General features: G+C 44.2%; 2 protein-coding genes across 2 annotated transcripts in view; one reads left to right on the plus strand and one right to left on the minus strand.

The window, feature by feature from the left end:
- The window catches only part of LOC308289600 (ubiquitin carboxyl-terminal hydrolase 54-like), a gene marked incomplete at both ends in the record, with an annotated part of 78,536 nt that extends 56,169 nt beyond the window's left edge, over nucleotides 1–22,367 (minus strand). Inside the window, 5 exons of the mRNA XM_080731334.1 lie at nucleotides 5,479–5,561; nucleotides 7,847–7,960; nucleotides 10,339–10,473; nucleotides 13,507–13,599; nucleotides 22,212–22,367. Coding sequence (XP_080587460.1) covers nucleotides 5,479–5,561; nucleotides 7,847–7,960; nucleotides 10,339–10,473; nucleotides 13,507–13,599; nucleotides 22,212–22,367 — 581 coding nt within the window. The remainder of the gene's footprint in view (nucleotides 1–5,478; nucleotides 5,562–7,846; nucleotides 7,961–10,338; nucleotides 10,474–13,506; nucleotides 13,600–22,211) is intronic.
- On the plus strand, nucleotides 519–1,742 carry LOC308302660 (putative tubulin polyglutamylase TTLL9; the record flags this gene model as incomplete). The annotated part of the gene is made up of 1 exon (XM_080746945.1): nucleotides 519–1,742. One exon carries the CDS (start codon nucleotides 519–521, stop codon nucleotides 1,740–1,742), a length of 1,224 nt encoding a protein of 407 aa, XP_080603071.1.
- Nucleotides 22,368–23,356: the final 989 nt, after the last annotated feature.

Genomic DNA, 23,356 nt, shown 5'->3' on the forward strand with positions numbered 1-23,356 from the left:
CACACACACACACACATTGCTATGGCAAAACATGACAGGAATCTTGGCTACAGACACACACACAGCCATGCTATGGAGCGGTTTACCACCGCTCAAAAAGAACAGCAACAGAAGAATCCATCCGTAGGATCACAGAAAATGTGTAGTAAAGTAAAGCCGTGGGCATACTAAGTCACATTCAGTCTGTGCAAATCAGCGTTGTTTGGCAACAGTTTGCATAGTGATACCATATATAAGGATTTTTTAAGTTTTAATGACTTCGGATGCTGAGCCTCATAAACAGTAGTGGAGGTGCAGAGATAAGAGAAATGGAGATGTAGAGAGTGTGGCTTTGTTCAAATATCAAGGTGCTCCTAACCACTATCAAGTAAAAACTTTAATGTCTTAAAAATTGTATTTGGGTTGAAATGTCACAACCATGTAAAACTAAGACAAAGGAAAAGAAGAAGGTAGAAGAACATAAGAAGAAACCATTAGTGGAGCGTAAAGGGAAAACCTGTGTGCGCTATAAATGTGGAATGCTACCTACTATCCAGGACGTTCTTCGGCAAAGACCGGGCTGGTATGAGGTCAAGGATGAAGGACAACAGTGGGATTTTAACTGGTGTGATATTAACTGGCTAAGGGACAACTTGGATCAATGCTTTATGGAAGAGCATCAGAGGATATGCCACTTTCGCAAGTGCTATGAGCTTACGCGAAAGAACAACATGGTGAAAAACCTGAAAAGGTATCGCAAAACCCTTGAAAGGAAAGTCGGGGAAAGGGAAGCGGCTAAATGTGACTTTTTCCCCCGCACCTTTGATCTTCCCAATGAGTACCACCTCTTCGTAGAGGAGTTCAAGAAAGCCCCTGGCAGCACTTGGATCATGAAGCCCGTGTCGGGAAGGGAGGGCAAGGGGATATTCCTGTTCAGAAAACTAAAAGATATCACGGACTGGAAAAGGGATGATGGCACCTTTCGGTACTCAGAGGAACAAGCGGAAGAGAATCAAGTGCAAAACTATGTGGTACAGCGCTATATAGAGAATCCCTACCTTATTAATGGCAAGAAATTTGATTTGAGAGTATACGTCCTCGTGACATCATTTAATCCTCTGAGGGCCTGGTTGTATCGGGACGGCTTTGCCCGCATCTGCACTACACGATACGACCTCAACCGCATCTATGACGAGTACATGCACCTCACCAATGTCGCTGTTCAAAGAACAGCACCCACCTATGATCCTGAGAAGGGCTGCAAGTGGCAGATAGACCAGCTCCGTAGGTACCTGACCGCCAAGCACGGCTCGGAGACGGTCGAGGCCATGCTCAAAGACATGGACGACATCTTTATCTACAGCCTGCAGAGTGTGCAGAAGCTCGTTATAAACGACAAGCACTGCTTCCAGCTCTACGGCTATGACATCCTACTGGACGAGGACCTCAAGCCGTGGTTGATCGAAGTGAACGCCTATCCGTCGATGGCAGGCAGCAATCAGGAGGACTACGAGATGAAGTGCAACATGCTGGAGGACACGCTACACATAATAGATATGGAGGGAAGACTCACTGGCAAAGAGAAGAGGGTGGGCGGCTTTGACCTCTTCTGGAACGACAAGCAGATCTACAGAGAGGACATCAACATGGAGACGTTGGGCTGTTCCTCGATGACCGCCAACACTCACTTAGGCTGTGTGAATGACAGGAAAAGGCAGCTCCGGGTTCTTTTAAAACCTCCATCTGGCCAGAAGAAGTTATGATTATCGCTCGGGGAAGTGAACCCCGATATCCCAGGCATGTGCGCTAACCAGTCAGCCAAAGTGCCAGGCACGTTGGCGAGAGCCAACGCACACACCGTATAGCCTACAGTCGTCCCCTCTACCTGGAAGCGCGACCGTGCACGCTGGCCGGGAGCTAAGCTCGACTTTGAAAACGGGGGGTTTGAGCGTGACTCATGGGGGGACAGTCGTCGACTACCAGGCATAGGGTCTACAACGCCGAGGAACTGACAGAAAACTCCACCAGTACCTATCTGTAGGTACTGGTGCCTGGGACCCCGATGTCCCAGGCATGTGCGCTAACCAGTCAGCCAAAGTGCCAGGCACGTTGCCGAGGGCCAACGCACACACCGTATACACTAGTATGGTAAATTGATCACCATAGCAACCCCAGACAGACAAGGCTCTATCTACACAGCAGACAAGACATACTCTACACAGTAGACAAGACAGACATGCTCTACACAGCAGACTGTGTGTTCAGCAGTGTTGTTCTCTGTGAAAGTTACTTAAGGCAGCTGGAATTGTTAATAAAGGTTGCTGAATGACATTCTGTCCTCTGCAAGTGGAACAAGAAGTGGTCGGCAGAAGAAAAAAATCACACACGTGCGAAGTGAGCGGTGCAAACTAATTCCTGTAAGGGCGCCTGCGCGAATCAGTGTTGATAGGCATGCATGGCAATATTCTTTGTGTTGTGTATGATGTCAGTCTAGAGGTCTGCTCAGACTATATAAGGTTTTCGTGTGTCCTGACCTTTACACCGGCTCAAAACGAACACCTCCCAGGATTCGAAACAGCAACCATAGACTGCAGGGTTTAATGTAGCGTGGTCGCTGTCTTGAATCCTGGGTGGGGGTCGATTTGCGCCAGAAAGGTCCAGGATATGCGGTTGGTCAGACTTTTTCCCTCTAACTTTGACTGACGGCAAACGCCAAGAAGTGCTGGGTTGCCTCTTGGAAACAGATTATGTCGGGACTCGGGAGTATATTATGTGCAACATACCAGCCAGGTTTGTTAGTATCCTTGACCAGACCAAAGGCTAATAACAATTTATCGTGCACATTCATGTCACCAGAAACTCCATTTTGAGTAGCCGAGATGCAGGAGAAACTCCTAATTGTCGCTGTCTGAAACCAGATAGAGCCAAATAGAGCTTCTTGTGGGTTATAAAGCAAGGGGGAGACAGAGGGAGAACAGACAGGAGGTCAGACAAACAGCCTGGCCATTAACAGCCTGGTGGCAGTCAAAGAGTGAATAGAAGAGAAAAATAATATGCAGTCCAGACCAGAAGCTCAAACAAAACAGACAGAGGGCAGAACGGAGAGGGGGTTTAGGAAAAGTCCAGGATATGAAACAACCTGGCCATTACGCCTGGACCTTTCATGAACTTTAAACCGGTCTCAAGTGCAAGTGTAATGGCCAAGACAGATCTAAATTAGCATGAACAACACAGCATTTGATTGGTCTGTTCTGTTTGGCTAACACATGTCGTCACGAGTAGAACGGTTTCTGATTGGTCGATTCTAATGTTTAGTTAATCAACTAGCCAATCGATGAAGAATGAAAGAATCGTCCCGTGCTAATATGTTTTAGCGAAATAAACCGAAAGTGAAATATAGGAGCGGTTTGCACCGCTCAAAAAAAACGTGGTTGTTTTTGTGTTCACATTGTCAGTTCACCTGAAAGAGACTCTGTTGTTTCATTCCACTGTGTAATAGACTCTATGCAGAGCAGCCATATTGGAAAAGACACTGGGCCTTCCTTACTTCCTTTACCAGGGTCCGTAGCGTTGTTACGACACACATGACTTTGTCTGACTCTCTGGACTACCGGGCCCCTCCATGGAGGCCTATATATGGGCGTATAGGTTTCATGGGAGGTTCTGGACAACCGACTGGACGACAAGCACTGAAGGGTCTCTCTCGGGTTTCCGGCGACGCTCCGAGTTTGAAGCCGGTCAGTTGGATGGTTCTTGAGTTTACGAGAACTACAGACAAACTGACTGACAGCGATGCCACACATTTATAGAAGACTAGAAGCTCGGCCGCCCGAAGCTTCTAGTCGGGGAGCGATGTAAATAGGGAATGAATGCCCCACCCTTTAATGATATGGACATCAGCTCCGCATACGGAGAGTCCGAACCTTTCGCTCAGGTTCCGGAGAACTGTGTATCGAGTCGGGTCGAGACCAGGCACTGCACTCCCCGCTGCGGCGGGAAACACACGTGGCGAATTTGAGCCCGGTGGGACGAACGGTCCCATTATACATGTTGTCATAGGACCCGTTTTGACCATCTGTTTGCCTGTGTCCATTTATGCCCATATATGGAGATATCTGTATCTGTTAGTCTGCATCCATTTTAGCGAATCGGGTCGGGTCGAGGCCGGGCACTGCACTCCCCACTGCCGCGGGGAACGTGCGTGCCGGTTCCGGAAAACCGTGTAGCGGGTCGAGGCCGGGTACTGCACTCCCTGCTGCAACGGTCTCATTATACCCACCCATTGTCATAGGACCCGTTTTGACCATCTGTTTGCCTGTGTCAATTTATGCCCATATATGGAGATATCTGTATCTGTCAGTCTGCATCCATTTTAGCATATCGGGTCGGGTCGAGGCTGGTAAGTGTTTATGAACGTGCCGGTTCCGGAAAACCGCGGGTCGGGTCGGGTCGAGGCCAAGCACTGCACTCCCCGCTGCGGCGGGGAACGTGCATGCCGAAGTCTGTGCGCCGGTTCCGGAAAACCACGTATCGGGTCAAGGCCGGGCACTGCACTCCACGCTGCGGCATACACATACACATATATACACACACGCACGCTCATAGAGATTTCTCGCATTTATTGTAAGATACAGGAGCCACACTTTCTTCAATTTGATATTCGTTCAAATATTTCACTTTCATTCACATTCAGTCTCTGATGGGGCAGAAAACATGCCCAAATATGGAGGTTCTTCACTTGGTAGAACCAGTAGAAACCCTAAAAACATACCCTACTTCATCATTACTTGTGCCAGCAGACTGCGTTCGGTGGCGTCCCTGTTGGGTGTCTGTTTACGCCCGTAGCCAGTCACGGACCAGCATTCCAGGTGACGTCACCATCAACAGCCAATGAGGGACAAGCATTCTTGGTGACCTGATATATAAATAACGAGGCGCAAGTTGGCACCTCGACAGAGTAGTATTATTTAAATTCATGGGACCATAATTTACTACACGGATGTCATGATTTAAAGAGAAACTAAGTAACTTTAAGCCTATTTTTTTTTAGATATATATTTGTACATAAATATTTTTGCAGTAATTTCCCTCTATCAGCCACTATATTGTTGTGCTGGGGGGTTTCCTTGTGGCAGAAAGACACATCCCCCTGGCTGTATTTTGGTTTTGTTCCACTGTTCATGTTGACATTCATCCCTTGGAGGGACGTCTTTGTCAGAGGGAGTTCCGCCAGAGCCCTTAATTGCTCCCTTTCAACTTCAAAGGGGTTGTGCACAGAGGTAATTGATTGGGTCATAAAAGTGGCAAGTGCTCGTTAGTGATCTCTCTTATCAATGAAAGCATCAAAGAGTGGCGTCTGCGGCCAAAAACATATCATTTTGGGGGTCCTCGACATGAAAAGGTTTTGAGAAGCACTGATATGGAAGCGTGCCTGTATATATATGTGTGTGTGTGTGTGTGTGTGTGTGTGTGTGTGTGTGTGTGTGTGTGTGTTGTTACCATAGAGACGTAGTGGAGATATAGTGAACCATCTGAATGAAGGGCAGTGGGTCTGACGACGCTCCGCAACTACTGCACACACACTGACACACGCACACGCACACACACACACACACACACACACACACACACACACACACACACACACACACACACACACACACGCATTAGTATATATTTGTGAGGACGTCGTCATTTTAGGAAGGTATTGAACTCATTTCTCTCCACAAGCTCTCAACACGTCGCAAGCCTGTTGGTCCGCTACTCCTCGGTATGTGACAGCGCAACACACCTTTAAGTAAAAAATAAGGTTTGTGAACCACTGACATAGAAACATAAAGAATTTATATGACATTTATAGAATCTGGTCAACATATTCAAAGACTTACACACATTTTCACAATGTTTTATATAGTTAAAGCATATAATAATGGTTAAAGTCATAATGCGTAATAATGCGTTCCCGGTCTTAATGGGTTAAAGCAGTGGTTCTCAACCTTTTCAGGCTGCGACCCCCAAAATAATCATATTTTAACTGGGGACCCCCCCACCCTGACGAGCACTAAGAGTTGAGGTATTACGTAAGGAATAATGGCTGGCTCCGCCTGGCTCCGCCGGAGTTATCAGGCTGAAGGGATGTTATGTATGGACAACCACCAAGGAGCCAGTCATTATCCCGCTTATTACCCGGCTACTAAATACAATTAATAATTTGACTAAAAACTAAAAACAAAACAAAGTATTTCCATTTTTACAGGCGGCTGAAAGTATTCCACAAGTGTTGCGCTGGGCGTCCCCCCCAGCGCAACACGGTCGCCTTGGAAAACAAGTAAGTGCTGATTAGATAGAATCCATTTTGATACTACGTTGTCTATTTCTCGCTTAAAATATTTTCAAAAACATTCTTGAGAGCAACGTTTAGTTCTAAATGTCGCTGTGTGTTTGTTTACATGGCTGACATGTTGGTTACAGCACAAGATTCACGCAGTGCAGCCTAACTGCAGCAGGTGTTCTGAGCCTTTGATTAGACAGTGGTCTGTTATCAGGGAATATCAGACCTCTGATTTCAGCGATTGACCAATCAGAATCAAGCATTCAACCAAGCCGGGTAATACATTTCTATTGTGAAAATAGCAGCATGTAGATCTGCTATTTTCAAAATTTCTGCCTCTAATAGCCTATTTGACAATTTGGCCAATGTCATTTTAGAGCTATTAAAAATTCCTTAAATTGTCACTTTAGAAACGTGCTGATACCCTCTATACACTTAAACTTTATGTTGGTTTGTTTACTGGTGAGTGAGAAAACAAAAGCATCATCTGGGGACCCCCCAAAATAATTTTGTGACGCTTCTGGGGGTCCCAACCCACAGGTTGAGAACCACTGGGTTAAAGGAGTGATCCAGACCAAACCCTATCCCCCCCTGAAATAGATTTCCCAACCCTCAAACAGCTAAAACTGTGTTTTTCGGCTTCTCGCTGGTACGGTTACTTATGTAGCTTTAAAAAAAATGGATTGTGTTTTTACACTGTCTGAGATGCACCAAAGCACTGATTGTCTCTCACATGCAGCGATACATGTAGTACCAGGGACGTGCAGAGAATGTTAGAGAGGCCGGGGCTGAAATTCCTAAAAGGGCCTTTTGGTGAAAATATCGAAAATAACAACAATGCACTGTGCTGCGACGCATTGTGAGCTTGGAGGTCAGCTATTTTCAGTACTTGATACCACACTAAACTAAGCATAAAAAAGGCAATACTGGAGATGTGGCGTAGCGGCATGGATTTCTCCACAGCGAGGGTAATTCTTTCAACATAAGATGCTGCATTCAAGTTCAGGAGAGTTTGGACAAGGCAATTATCTTGAATGCTGCCTTGAGCTATGGCAATGGAAAGAGGGGCATTCGCATTTATTTCACCATAGTAAAAACTGCATTCATGGTCTGGAGAGGGTACTTTTTACAGACGGATAAAAGGTCAGGGGCTCAAGCCCCCTTTGATGTCTAAGTGTGCACGCGCCTGTGTAGTACACACCAGAAGCGCTACTCTCCTCCTCTGTTTACAGCCCACCTCGGAGAAGCAGCAGCTCGCTGCATGTGAGAGACAAACAGTGCAGTGTAAAAACACGATCCAAAAAAATTAGGGTCGTTCAGTGCGTGCACTCAGCACATCCGGTGCGCACCAAGTGCACCGAATAAACAAACGACAACATGGCACAACCGGCGTGTTGAGTGCGCATTTCCCAACGCACCCCATGTTAAATACATAAAGGTAATCTTTCACAGATCAGACAAATATCTATGTATGTCTGTCCGTCTGTCGGACAGTAGAAGCACTGTAGCTGTCTGTCTGCCAACAGAAGTGTCTACCTGTTCAAACAGCGTCATGGCAAACTTCTGGTGAGGAATGCAGTGTCTGGCCGTGCAGATGTCTTCTCTGGTCTCGTCTGAGATGTGGAAGTGGATCCTCATCAGGATGTTCTCCTGGAACACACAGGGGAAACACAGTGGTGTAAAGTAACTTTTACATAAGTACTGTACAGTACTTAAGTAATGTACTTTTACTCTACTACATTTATTTGAAAACTTTAGTTACTATGCAGATATAAATGATAGGATATACATATATATATATATATATATATATATATATATATATATATATATATATAACTGTTGGGAGCCTGTGTCTTGGAACACACAGTATAAACCACTAAAAAACATCATCTAAGAAATTCCATAAATTAGAAAATAAATAGCCAGTGTAAAACTCAAATCACTTCCTGACACTTCCTGCCTCTGTACATTTTATTTATAGAGCATACGTTTCGAAGTTACAAAGTGCTGTAAAACAAATTAAACAGGGTAAAGGGCCTTGTCAGAGGATTCAACCTCAACATTTTCAGGCTGCGACCCCCAAAATAATCATATTTCTACTGGGGATCCCCCCTACCCTGACGAGCACTAATAAGAGTTATCTCATTATTATTATTTTGTTACTCATTATTATTATTTTGTATAACACGGTTCTATTGTGAAAATAGCCGATAGACATGCATGTTACGCTGCTGCAGAAAAGTTCATTTTTCTCCTAATCTAGCTTTTAAATCGCCTTCATGTTTAAAACGCTGCCTTTTCCACCGGCCGTTACAAAAGCCCTGTGGCCCGCGATTGTTTAAAAAAAGTCTTGACAGAACGAAAATAGTACCGTGAAAATAAACGGGACATACTTGGATTACATTTACTTGGATTACTTTTTTTGTCAGGACCTCAAAGGTAGGTAGAATGGTGGGTTGCCATGGGCACCTGCCGATTAAATGATGAATAATCCTGGGCATCCCATGTGTTAATTCGCCATTTTAAGGGTGTTAAAAAGTCCTTAAATTGTCACTTTAGAAATGTGCAGATGCCAGTGGTGATGCCATGGTGAGCTCTGCTGGCGTACAAGTAGGCCATACATGGTCTACTTGTGCACAGGACGCAAGTTGGCACCTCGGCAGAGTGCTGTTCTATTTACCATATTAGGGACATCAACATGCATGGACTTCCTTGATTGGCCAGCTCAACCCATCAGCTTTGCGCAATGGGCAAACTTTGCATGGCATTTGTGCCACTGAACAAATATAAGTAGTAGAGCACACAATAGAACACCATGTGGTTACACAACAGGACCTGAAGAATCTATTTTAAACCCTAGAGGAGCTGTTGTGAGAAATGTTCTGCTGGACGCTGCATCTGAACGGAGGACCTAATAAAAGAGGTGAAGCTGCTGTTGCCGTGGGAGACAAAGTCTACTCAATTGGAGGAAACAGGAACGACAACAAGGATCAGATTGATGTTCACGTCTTCAACACTGTGTCTTTGCGCTGGAGGAAGTTGACCCCAGTGACTGAGGTTCCATCCAATTCCTCCAACTACATAGCTGTGCTGATAGAAGATGCTATCTACATCTGGGGTGGTTACACATTTAGGTTGGACTTTAACATACTTTATGCTTTTGATGTCGACACCCACACATGGTTCAAGCCCAAGGTTTCTGGAACTGTTCCAGAGGAGAGGACGAACCACTCAGCCTGTGTCTTGGGGAAGGTCATGTATATTCATGGAGGATACGGTGTGACTGGATACCATAATGACATGTACAAGTTGGACACCACCACAATGGTCTGGTCGTTAATTAACACCAGGGACAATCCACCTCCTGCTTCATCACAACACTCTGCCACCATCATCGGGACAAAGATGTTTGTATTTGGGGGCGGAGCCTCCTCCTGCAACAACATCATCAGAGTGTTTGACACAGAGACCAACTGCTGGCTGAGAACACCTTCTGCACAGCTTCTTCCAGAAAGAACCAGGTTTCATTCAGCCTTTTCCTACAATGGAGAGCTGTACATATTTGGTGGAAGAAACGGTAATCATACTGTGCTCAATGATCTGTGGAAATTCAGTCCAAAGAACTTATCCTGGACGAAAGCTATGCCAAAGAGAACCTGTCCATCTCTGACACATAGGATGTGCTGTTGCATTGTGGGAACTCGTGTCATCCTCTTTGGAGCATACACCAGGCCTGATGAACTGTTCATCTTAGACTTGAGTCCTAATCTCAAGACTTTATGCAAGCTAGCAGTTATTCAGTACGATCTGGAGCAGTCAGAACTCACACACGACATGAGGTGGGAACTGGCAGCCATGACTAACAACAAGAACAACTAAATAATATAACTAAGACGGGGTCCAATAAGGGCGTGGCCTAAATGTGAATCTCAGACGTCATGTGACCAATCTGTGACGCCATCTGATGTACCCATCACATGTGTGTGCTAGTGCGTGTGCGACTGCGTATGCGTGTGTGTTCTTACGAAGCACTCGGCGGCATCGTCCATGATCCCCAGCTGGAACCTCTGCTCGTCTTGGAAGGTTTTGGCCAGAGCGCTGCGGAGGGCGTCTGACGGAAGAACCTTCTCACTGCTGTACTGGAACTGAACGAAGATACTCTGGAAAACAACAGAACACATACTGGAACTGAATAAAGATACTCTGGAAAACAACAGAACACATACTGGAACTGAATAAAGATACTCTGGAAAACAACAGAACACATACTGGAACTGAACAAAGATACTCTGGAAAACAACAGAACACATACTGGAACTGAACAAAGATACTCTGGAAAACAACAGAACACATACTGGAACTGAACGAAGATGCTCTGGAAAACAACAGAACACATACTGGAACTGAATAAAGGTACTCTGAAAACAATAGAAAATATCCTGGAACTGAACCAGATACTCTAAACAATAGGAGGTAGAAAGATGCAATTTTGGATATTGCGAGTCTGGTTGCCGTGACGTGAGTAGCAAAAGCTACTTTCAACCTATGAGGAGTAAAAAAAAAAAACATAAAGGTGACGTCAACAAGAATACTGGTTCCTCATTGGCTATACGGAGTAACATTTAACCAATGACGAAGCAACAAAAACTGCTTTTGATGTTGTGGGCATACGTCACCATATGTTATACCTAATATTTGAGGAAGAATTTCCAGAAGATAACCTAATGTTAGACTATCATACTGTGTCCCAACATAATTCAGGGTCCAGATTTGGTACATTATTCCTCCATACAGTATCAACAGAAAGGGGCCCATAACTACAGTCTAATAAAAAAACATAAATGAAAGGGGTGCAATCTAAGGGGAGTTTGCCATGGAACCCCGTAGGTCCTCATGGCCGTTCTCAATTGTAAGTAGAAAAAAAAGGACTTTCCAGGTAGATTGAAGATATCACACAGATTCTAAAGATCGTAAACCATTTCCAGTCCCCCAATGTAGGAATCTGTTGTCTTTGAGTTGTCGTTTGTTGTTTGTATAATTATTGTGTGATTTCATTTGTTTTCTTGTTTGTACATGGTTTATTTGTGTAAACATTTCATGTTTTTCTTTGAATAATAAAAAAAAAGTTGATAAAAAAAAAAACATTTGATGAAGAAAAAAAAGGTTTTTAGCCGATGAGGAAGCTGCATAAAGGTCACGTCACAAATGGTGGTTCCTAATTGGCTAAATGGCCATATATGGCCTACTTATGTGTCAGCAGGACCCACTGTGCGCGCGGCAGCTCCCGTTCACGGCCGTTCAAGGTCTTGTCTTTCACGCAGAGAAGAAAAAATACAACCGTGATGACCTGTGTGTAAGCTATGGTCCATAGAAAACAGGCATCCCATGTGTTAACCCCGAACCTGTGACACTGGAATTCATGGTCAACAGCGCCATCAACAGCATACATGGCGCCTGGCGCCACTTGCGCCCCCCACATTCACTTAATGCGGCCCGCGGGTTAATATCAGAATACTGATATATACAAGACAAAAATGGGATTACATTTGGGGGTAAGTTCATTGTAATCAATGTTTGGTCAATGCGACAAATACCAAACAAATATATTATTGAACTCAAGTCTCCATGGTGTGAGTAATCAATAGAAGAAAAAAACAAAAGTCTGTAGAAAAAAGAAGCTGAGATCCGAGTAGTAAAATAAAGTCATTTTGGGGGTGAACTATTCCTTTAAGTTCATTAAGTTAACGTAAATAAATGCATTTGAAATTAAATATTGTTTTTAATTTTCGTAAAAAGTAACAAGAATAGCAGATCTACAAGCTCAAAATGCATTTTGAGCTTGTAGATCAGCTATTTTTGCTAATTGTGTGTGACATAGAATGACGAAGTAGGGCATTCATTTACGAAAAAGAATGTTTCTCAATGTGGCCCTCTGGAGTGAGTGTGGACATAAGCATAACAGTTGCCCACCCCTGATCTACAAGCATGACTAATAAAAACAATGTTTATATGTCTTCCATAAAATGACATGTATTCCATTGGGACATACAGTATGTCTTCCATAACAGGACATATGTCCCCCATTGCAGGACATATGTCCCCCATTGCAGGACATATGTCTTCCATAACAGGACACATGTCTTCCATAACAGGACACATGTCTTCCATAACAGGACACATGTCTTCCATAACAGGACATATGTCTTCCATAACAGGACACATGTCTTCCATAACAGGACACATGTCTTCCATAACAGGACATATGTCTTCCATAACAGGACATATATCTTCCATAACAGGACATATCTCTTCCATAGCAGGACATATGTCCTCCATAACAGGACATATGTCCTCCATAACAGGACATATGTCTTCCATAACAGGACATAATGTCTCCCATAACAGGACATATGTCTTCCATAACAGGACACATGTCTTCCATAACAGGACATATGTCTTCCATAACAGGACATATGTCTTCCATAGCAGGACATACTGTATGTCTTCCATAGCAGGACATATGTCTTCCATAGCAGGACATATGTCTTCCATAACAGGACATATGTCTTCCATAACAGGACACATGTCTTCCATAACAGGACATATGTCTTCCATAACAGGACATACTGTATGTCTTCCATAGCAGGACATATGTCTTCCATAGCAGGACATACTGTATGTCTTCCATAACAGGACATATGTCTTCCATAGCAGGACATATGTCTTCCATAGCACATATAAGAATATGGCTTCTAGGCTGCTTTAAATCTAGGCTGGCTTGGCAGCTATTAGCAGGGACAAAAATAACAGCTGCCATTTCCACGGCAACCGAGCCTAGCATGCTCTCTCTCTCTCTCTCTCTCCTTCACCTTCTAGGACCTGGCGTGCATTCAACTGGGACGTGTGTGTGTGTGTGCACGCGCGTGCGTGTGTGTGTGAGAGACAGAGAGACAGCGAGAGAGAGAGAGAGAGAGTTATTTCCTGTTGGGCTTTTGGTGTTCTGATCCAGACAGTCTGTGCAATAAAGGACAAACCCCCTAGAGTGTGCGTGTGTGTGTGTGTGTGTGTGCGTGCGTGTTTGTGTGCGTGTGCGTGTGCGTGTGTGTGTGTGTGTGTGTGTGTGTGTGTGCGTGTGCGTGTGCGTGTGTGTGCGCGTGCGTGCGAGCGAGCGGGACAGTGGAGACCTCACTCACCTTCAGAGCACAGAAGATGCAGGACTCCTCCATGCACCTGTGAGAGGTCAGCTGGCGGAAACTACGACGAAATATGTCCAGATGCCACAACACCTGGGAGACACAGAGAGACAGACAGAGAGTCAACACCTGAGAGACACACAGCGAGACAGACAGAGAGTCAACACCTGAGAGACACAGAGAGACAGACAGAGAGACAGACAGACAGACAGACAGACCGACAGACAAAGGGACACAGACAGAGAGACACGGACAGATAATTCAGTTACAGATGAACCACCGGTGTGGTTCCGTGAGTGAATCATTTGATGAGCGGGTGTTATTTCCAGGTAAGAGACACAAAGAGTGTAGTGTGTGCAGTGGTGTAAAGTACCGGTACATTTACTTAAAGTGGGCGTTGTTCATGAGAATATGTTTGTTTATTTGTTGAAATGGCGGAATCGCTAAAATTCACAGAGAGGGGATGTTGCCTCTCGCCGGGCAGCGGGGCTCTAAAAGCGGGGGGGTTGTCACCTTTTTCCACCCGGGTCCCCATAGCGGGGCGTGTCAGTGGCACTTTAAGTGCTGTACCCGAGTAAATTTTTTTCTTCTACTCTGAGCTGCTTTTTTTGTTAGTTTGTTCGCACTGATTTTTTACTTTGCACTATTAGGTTGTGTTGGTAGTTTCTGAGTACCGTAATTGCTGGACTATAAGCCGCACCTGAATATAAGCCGCACCAGCTAAATTTAGAACAAAAAACTAATGTTTACATATATAAGCCGCACCGGACTATAAGCCGCAGGTTTCCTTCCTGCTTTCTGCTAGAGGGTCCCTGGTGGCCGTTAGCTGTAAAAATCTAAATATAAATCCTTGTTAAAGACCATTGTAAAACTAACTAACTGGCCGTTAGCTGTAAAAATCGTTATATAAGCCGCACCGTTGTATAAGCCGCAGGGTTCAAAACATGGGAAAAAAGCCGCGGCTTATAGTCCAGCAATTACGGGGGTATTCTGCTTTGTTTAACAATGTCAGTGAGATACTTGTTGCACTAAATAGCATTGACTGTTACGGTCTCTTTTTGTAAGTCACTTTATGTATATATACTTTTATATTATTCGCCCCCTCTATTGATGCACAGGGGCGGGCATTTGCTCTACGCAGACTACGCAACTGCGTAGAGCCCCTAGGCAGAGGGGGCCCCCTGCTGGGCTCATTATTCTGAGCATTTAGAAAAAAAAAGTAAGTCTCTAGCCCATTCCTGTCAAAAGTTATGATTTTTTAAAGAATTGACAAACTGCTCACTGGAGTCAATAGGTTTCACACAGAGATCAAACTTCCTGTGCCAAACAGGAAGTGCCCTTCGCCAAACAGGAAGTGCCTCTATATCTCATGAAACGTTTGTCGTACAGACTTGTGGCTGGTGTCATATGACTTCATTAAGAGTCCTTCACCTTAATTGGTTTAACTTAGTCCCGTCCCCTCTTCTGATTGGCTGTTGCCCCTTGTGACGTGGGTAGAGCTGCGAGGGCCCGGTCATTGCTGCTTGCAGCTTTAATTTTATCTAAATTTTGAAAAATAATAATTAAAAAGGAATTGTAAAAATATCATTTTAAAGTATTATTATTCACTGATATTCCCTTATTGTTATTAAAATAATTATTGTCCTGCATCAAATATGTCCTGTATAAAAATATACATATAGGCCTACTCTATATACCTTTGATTACCTTACTTACCTTACTGTACTCTTCTTAAATTAATCAAATAGATCCAAAATGATTGTGGTTAGGTATTTAAAACCAACCATAATGACAACAAATAGGCTTCCTCTGCCTTTGCTCTTCATTGTCTTGTCAAGTTCATTGTCTTGTCATGCTAAATCATCACTTTTTCAGAATAGGTATTGAGTTGGAGGGTGGCATTTTTAATTCCTGCACTTCGCACGCACGCATACTGTTTTTTCACGCATACCTATTTTTCACACGCGCTCATGGGGGGGCCTCTTTTACTACCTTTGTGGGGAGCCCCCAGTTTATAAAAACCGCCCCTGTTGATGCACCTTCTCTTTATTGGTACTGTACTGCTCTTTTTTTTCTTTTACTCTTATCTATCTTTTTTCTTACTTCTCTGTAACTTTGTAAATACTGTATATTGCTATGCTACAACTGGACAACTGAATTTCCCCCTTGGGATAATAAAGGTATCTATCTATCTATCTAAATTTTGAGGTACTTATACTTTACTTGAGTATTAACCAATTCCCAATACTTTCACTTCTACTCCGCTACCTCTCGGACCCAAATATTGTACATTTACTCCACCACAATATTTTAGTTATGAGTTACTTTGTAGATGTTGATTATTATTACAAAACATGCATTAACCACTTCAGCCCTATATACAGTATATTTCAGCCATTTGAAAATAGCCGATCTACAAGCTCACAACGCGTCGCAATGCTAGAGTCTAGTCTGTGTTTCCTAGCGGATACAAATGCGGAAAAAAACGAACAAAAATCTCCATAAAGTCTTCGTGGGGTGTGTGATTGGGCGAACCCCTCCTTTAACGACTCACAGCCTGTTTCATCTTCACACCGTACATTACCACACACACCACCCACGCACGCACGCACACACGCACGCACGCACGCACACACACACGCACACACGCACACACGCACACACACAGTCATTACCCATAAAGGGTTAATCACCAGGTAGGGTGGGTGGCGTTCCCTCCTCCGTCAAGCAAATAAAACAACCCCCTCATTACATCTAGACCCTCCCCTGCCTCTATTTAGCCCCACCCTCCCCCCTCATCACCACCCTCTATTTAACAGATTTGCTGTTGTTGTTGTTGTTGGCTGTCACGATTATGACAGTTCACATGATAATTGTCACTCAAATAATTGCGATTAACAATTGAATTGTGTTTTTGTCGTTGACAATAACATTTCTGCTTGGCTGTTAGGCTTTTAATTGCACATGCCAGATATGACACATAACCTAAATATACAAAGACATTACTGACATATTGACTACTTTATACTTAAAAATCTAAAAGCTCACAACGCGTCGCGATGTGACGCGTTGTGAGATTGTAGATCTGCTATTTCTACTAGTTTTGACTTTTAAAAAAAATATATGAACATTTTTCAGCATGAAAAATAATCGCGATTATGTCAAATAATTAGATTAGACGATCATGTAATAATTGTGACAGCCCTAGTAGGCAATAGTACTCGCCCCAATTCATTCTTTATAGATTTTACAGAGCATTCTCTGTGACGTCACCAAAGACTGCCCAACTTTACTGTCCCAACTGTATTCTTCTTTATAGAGTAACCTTTAGCCAATGAGGGAGAACTAATAGTTCTTGCCAACTTTATAGAACGGAATATTTGAGTTACTAATGTTTGCTTTAAAAATCTATCTATCTATCTATCTATCTATCTATCTATCTATCTATCTATCTATCTATCTATATATCTATACATTAGCCAAATCTATGCCGTCTGTGTGTCTGGGTTTATGTCATCCAATGGGAAAACCCTTGAAATAACACAGTGACTGTCACCATCAACACCCAATGAGGGACCAGCATTCTCACTGGTCACCATCAAACAAGTGCGGCCTGAAAAAAAAAAAAAAAAAAAAAAAAAAAAAGAACAAGTAGGCCATACGGGCCATACATAAATTTGTCAAATCTATGTATGTCTTTGCGTCTGTGTTCATGCCCATAGACAAATTATGTATGTCGCGACCTGACAAGTTTGGGAACCCTTGGACTAAAGTAGTGAAAATACTAGCAGATCTACAAGCTCAACCCCGCGAAGCGTAGTGAGATTTTTGTTGGTATATATAAGTAATAATTAAACAGAGGGCAGGGTTTAAGATAGACTAGGTTTATACATATATTTTTTAAACAAGTAATGACTAAAGAGAAGGCAGGGTTTAAATAGACTAGGTTCATCCACACCCACACAGAGCCTATAATCACGCCTCCATCCCATAATACCTCCACACATAATTAGTACTGTCACTGATGACGCACCAGCTGTGCGCGCTGTGTGCGTGTTTCTAAATACTGTTTCTCAAACAAGTACCGTCTGTCTGTCTGTCTGCCTGTCTGTCTGTCTGCCAGCCCAATGACCCTCAATAGGGCTGGGTGTTATCATTATGACTTAAAATCAACAATTATTTCAAGAAGTTTGCCTCTTTTTTTCACCCATTCATTCATTCATTCATTCATTCATTCATTTATTCATTCAATGTGAAAATAGCAGGTGCGTGTGTGCGTGCGTGCGTGCGTGCGTGCGTGCGTGCTTCTACATCGTACTACAAGTGAGGTTTTGGACAGGGAGGTTTTGGACAAGTGCATCTCTCCATTCCGACATGTCTCCATTCCGACACTAACCCTATCTCTTACCCTAACCCTAACCTTAACCTCTATGGAAGTGTTGCCACTCCGACAATAAGAAGTCACTGTCAGAGTGGCGACATGTCGGAATGGAGAGTGCCCCCCGTTTTGGACAGGGAGGTATTGGACAGGGAGGTATTGGAGAGTGCCCCCCGTTTTGGACAGGGAGGTATTGGACAGGGAGGTATTGGACAGGGAGGTATTGGACAGGGAGGTATTGGACAGGGAGGTATGGACAGGGTATTGGACAGGTATTGGACAGGTATTGGACAGGGAGGTATTGGTATTGGACAGGGAGGTATTGGACAGGGAGGTATTGGACAGGGAGGTATTGGACAGGGAGGTTATGGACAGGGAGGTATTGGACAGGGAGGTATGGACAGGGTATTGGACAGGTATTGGACAGGTATTGGACAGGGAGGTATTGGACAGGGAGGTTATGGACAGGGAGGTATTGGACAGGGAGGTATGGACAGGGTATTGGACAGGTATTGGACAGGTATTGGACAGGGAGGTATTGGACAGGGAGGTATTGGACAGGGAGGTTATGGACAGGGAGGTATTGGACAGGGAGGTTATGGACAGGGAGGTATTGGACAGGGAGGTATGGACAGGGTATTGGACAGGTATTGGACAGGTATTGGACAGGGAGGTATTGGACAGGGAGGTATTGGACAGGGAGGTATTGGACAGGGAGGTTATGGACAGGGAGGTATTGGACAGGGAGGTTATGGACAGGGAGGTATTGGACAGGGAGGTTATGGACAGGGAGGTATTGGACAGGGAGGTATGGACAGGGTATTGGACAGGTATTGGACAGGTATTGGACAGGGAGGTATTGGACAGGGAGGTATTGGACAGGGAGGTATTGGACAGGGAGATGGTGGTTAGAGCAGGTTGGAGTGTTCAGAGTTCAGACTGAGACGTCTTTAGAAATCACTGAATCTGAATCTCATCTTATTAAGATAAGATGAGATTCAGATTCACATCCACCCACCCTCTTCACCCTTCATTGTCTCTGCCAGTCCGTCCGGGTGTGTGTAGGACTGTCACGATTATTTTTTTTTAATTTTTAAAGATTTGTTTTGGGGCTTTTTATGCCTTAATTCGATAGGACAGTAGACTGACAGGAAATGGGGAGAGAGATGGGGAATGACATGTGGCAAAGGTCGTCCGGATCGGGAATCGAACCGGCGACGCCAGCAGGCATCATAGCCTAGTATATGGTACGCGCCTTGACCACCAGGCCAGCGGGCGCCCCCGATTATGACATTTTACATGACAATCAATTGTCACTCAAATAATTACGATTAACGATTTAATTGTGTTTTTTGTCATTGACAATTACATTTCTGTTTGGCTTTTAGGCTTTGAAGTTGCACATGGCAGATATGACACAAACTAAATATACAAAGAAATTACTGATATATTTCACAACTTTATGCAATAAGAACATTGACAGTGATCGCGACGCGCTGTGAGCTTGTAAATCGTCTATTTCCACTATTTATATATATATTTTTTTTTTATATTAACATTTTCAACATGGAAACGATTATGACGATTATTTTTCAGATAATTAGAAATCTATAATACGTCCAGTGGTGTAAAGTAACTAAGTACATTTACTCAAGTACTGTATTTAAGTACAATTTGACTTTTATTTTACTAGAGTATTTCCAATTTGCAGTACTTTAACTTCTACTCCACTACATCTCCACTACTAAATGCAATTATTAATTGTTAATTAGTAACTTTAGTTACTATTTCCTTGGAAGATTTTGATTATTATTACAAAACATAATATTAACTCTCCTTACTTATGCTCTTCGCCCCCTATGGGGCATAAGGCTTCGATAATGTTCCTCCACCTATCCCGGTCTTTGGCGGCCAGTTGTGCCGTGCCCCATGAGAGACCCATCTCCTTCAGCTCAGCCTCGACAGTTCTGCGCCAGGTGATCTTAGGTCGGCCTCGTTTCCTTTTCCCGGGTGGTGTCCATCTGAGGGCCACTTTGGGAATCTGCTCTGGGGGCATTCGAAGTACGTGCCCAAGCCATCTCAGGCGACGGTGTTTAATTTCAGTGGTCACGTCCCGGCAGCCAGTCTTCATGTGGAGTTCCTTGTTTGATATTGTATTGGGCCAGAATATACGGCAGATCTTTCTCAGGCAGCCATTGTGAAAAGAGCTGACTTTGTTCATGTCGCCCTTGGTTATACGCCAGCACTCAGCCCCATATAGTAGGACCGGCTTGACTAGGGTGTTATACAGGCGGATCTTGGTTTTGAGACTGTAGATGTTGGATTTCCAGATGTTGTGGAGTCTTGTGTAGGTGCTGCGTGCGTGTCCAAGTCTGCGCTGGATGTCTTTTTGTGCAGCATTGTCCTGGCTAATCAGGCTTCCCAAGTATACAAAGGTGTCAACAACTTCAAGCGGTTCATCGTTTATGGTGATGCATGCCTGTGAGGTGGTATTGATGGACATCACTTTGGTTTTGGCGGTGTTAATGATGAGGCCCGTTTGTAGTGCATACTTGGTGAGTCGATCCGTTTTTTCTTGTAGATGTGTTATATTTGTGGACAGGACAGCAAGGTCATCAGCAAAGTCAATATCTTCAAGCTGGCTAGAAAGGGTCCACTGAATGCCTCGATGCTTATCAGCTGTTGTTTTTCGCATTGTCCAGTCGATGACAGTCAGGAAGAGAATGGGTGAGAGGATGCAGCCTTGGCGTACTCCAGATCGTACCGGGAAGGACTCAGAGATGGTATTTCCAAGTATAATGCTGCATTCAAAATGGTCATAAAATCTCCCTATTAATGAGATGATCTTATGGGGGATTCCATATGAATGCAGGATCTTCCACAGGGTTTCGCGGTGGATGCTGTCGAACGCCTTTTGGAAGTCAATGAAATTGACAAACAGGGGCACATTCCACTCTGTGCATTGCTCGATGATGTTTCGTAATGCAAATATCTGGTCTATACATCCTCTGCCCTTCCGAAATCCAGCCTGTTCTTCACGGAGTTTGCTATCGATGGCACCATTTATTCTGTCCAGGATAACTCGGCAGAAGATTTTGCTGGGGATGGAAAGGAGTGTGATCCCACGCCAATTGTCGCACTTCTGGAGGTTTCCTTTCTTAGGGATCTTGACAATTAGGCCCTTTGTCCAATCATTGGGGATGTTTTCCCCACTCCAGATGGTCTGGAAGAGGGTTAACTCTCCTACTGCCAGATTATTTATTTATTTATTGGGTCTGGTGCCATCAAAACGCGGCTTACCTTTGCGACGTTATAGTAGATAGACAGACATTTATTTATTTTTTTTTATTTTTTTTGGTTGTGCAATAGTGCACTTTGGTCTGCCAGGCAGCAGAGGGCGGCGTCATGCAAGAATGAATGTGAATTTGCCTGTTATGTGTTGAAGAAGAAGAAGACCAGTCACTGGCCACAGAGCCTTACAGCCAGAGGAAATCAACAAGGAAGTGAATTGTTCTCCGTTGATCTAACGCATAATGGATTTTTTACACCATCACCGCGGAAAATGTGTTTACAGTAAACGGCCGCGCGACCCCTCATCAGCTTACAGTCATCAGACGAACGAACCGAACGAGCGCCGTATTGGCGGAGAGGTCTTGCGAAATCGGGCGAACGTGAACGTTCAAAGCGTTGGGAGAGTTAACTTCAGCCCTATGCATTTTGGCCATTTGAAAATAACTTATATACAAGCTCACAATATGTTGTGATGCAACACATTGTGAACTTGTAGATCTGCTATTTAAAAAAAAGAAAAGAAAAAAAAACATTAAATGGGACATTCTGCATAAAGAGTATTATTACTTTGGGTAATTAAGTAAATTATTATACCAATACTTTTGTACTTTTACTCAAATACATTTTGAATAACAGACTTTTACTTGTAAGGGTGCACACACACCAAAATACCTATGAGAGTGGAATCTGCGTTCCGCCAATGCATTTCACTGGGAAGGGGGCATTTTCATGTCAGAGGAGGATATCTGCGCGCCGCGTCGACCTTGCGTTTATGCTGGAGATCCGGTTTGTCCCCTCTGTCCAATCGGGTGAGACGAACGTGAGTGACAGGCGCCTCGCTGTCTTTGGGACAGAATGCGCTCCCTGCGTTTTTAGTCAGCCGCGCACCAAAAGAGTTTATACGCTGGCGACCATATTTTGGTGTGTGAACAGAGTATTTCTATATTTTAGTATTGATACTTTTACTTAAGTAAAGAAAAATATGAGTACTTTTTTCCCCTCCACTGCGTGTGTGTACAGTGCATGTGTGTCCTACCTGCAGGGCGCTGTTGAGGAAGCAGCTGTTCTGTCCCGGCTCGTTGCTCAGTCCTTTACTGGGAGCGATGGAGCTGGCCGTGCGCGGGACAAACACGCCCTGAAGACCCACCGTCTCGCTCCCCGACCACAAGTAGTTCCTCCTCCAGGAGGACATGGCGCCCGTCTCTCTCTGCGTCCCTCCCCTCCACCTCTCCCCTCTCTCTCTCCCCCTTTCTCACGGCGGACAAAATTAAGCCTTTATGTTGCTAAGACAAAGCCGGACATTCCCGCGCCACCCTCCCCCCCAAAAAAGGGAAAACTTCCTCGATGACGACGATGCAATAATCCAAGATGTATTTCCGGTACGTTCCAGGGAATTAAAAGTCTGCATGTAGTCTGTCTCTCCCTCTCTCTCTCTCTCTCCCACTCCCTGGGCGGTCGAAAATCACTTGTCTGTCGTTTTCTTTTTTCTTTTTTACAGTGTACCAAGCATTCCGGATGAAGCAAAATTAAAAAAGAAAATGTCTTCGTCAACTCTTAGATTCCAACTGTCTTTTTCACGTTCAGTATATTCCGAAAACATTCCAGGTGTGTCCACCGCCACCCCCCCTTTCCTGGGTGGTCAAAATAAACATGAACATATAAAATGTAGATGTATCAAAAATACAACTCTTTGATGACTCTATATATTCCAACAGCAGAAATATGTTCCAAATAAAACTCAAATCCGGTGGAATCCGACAATTCTAAGATCCCGTTATTTCCACAGAAATTCCCGGGCTCTCTACATTGTGCACGTTCCTCTTTCAGTATTCCAGCTGTGCGATGCGGGCGTGCGCGTACGAGCAGTGCGTGCGCGCGTGCACGCGTGTCCAACCGAGGCCCCCAGAAAGCATCACGTCTTCAACGCCGTCTTCAGTGGCAAAAAAAGAAAAGAAAAGAAAAAAAAGTGGACACCCTTTGTTTTGCCGTCCAGTAGGGTCACGGGGAGGTCGAAGGTCAGCGTCAGTTGGGTGGGGTCAAGTCAGGGTCATCTACTGCTCTGCGGAAGAGGAGAAAAAAAAAACATTCAGTTATGTTGTAAATCGTCACTGTTCTGGCCAAAACCTCTTAACTCCATTTTTGAGGTTTTTGATTTTGTTTGGCATAAATCAGGGCTATTGA

The sequence above is a fragment of the Nannobrachium achirus genome, assembly GCF_963921795.1.
Source record: "Nannobrachium achirus genome assembly, chromosome: 1".
Lineage (NCBI taxonomy): Eukaryota > Metazoa > Chordata > Actinopteri > Myctophiformes > Myctophidae > Nannobrachium > Nannobrachium achirus.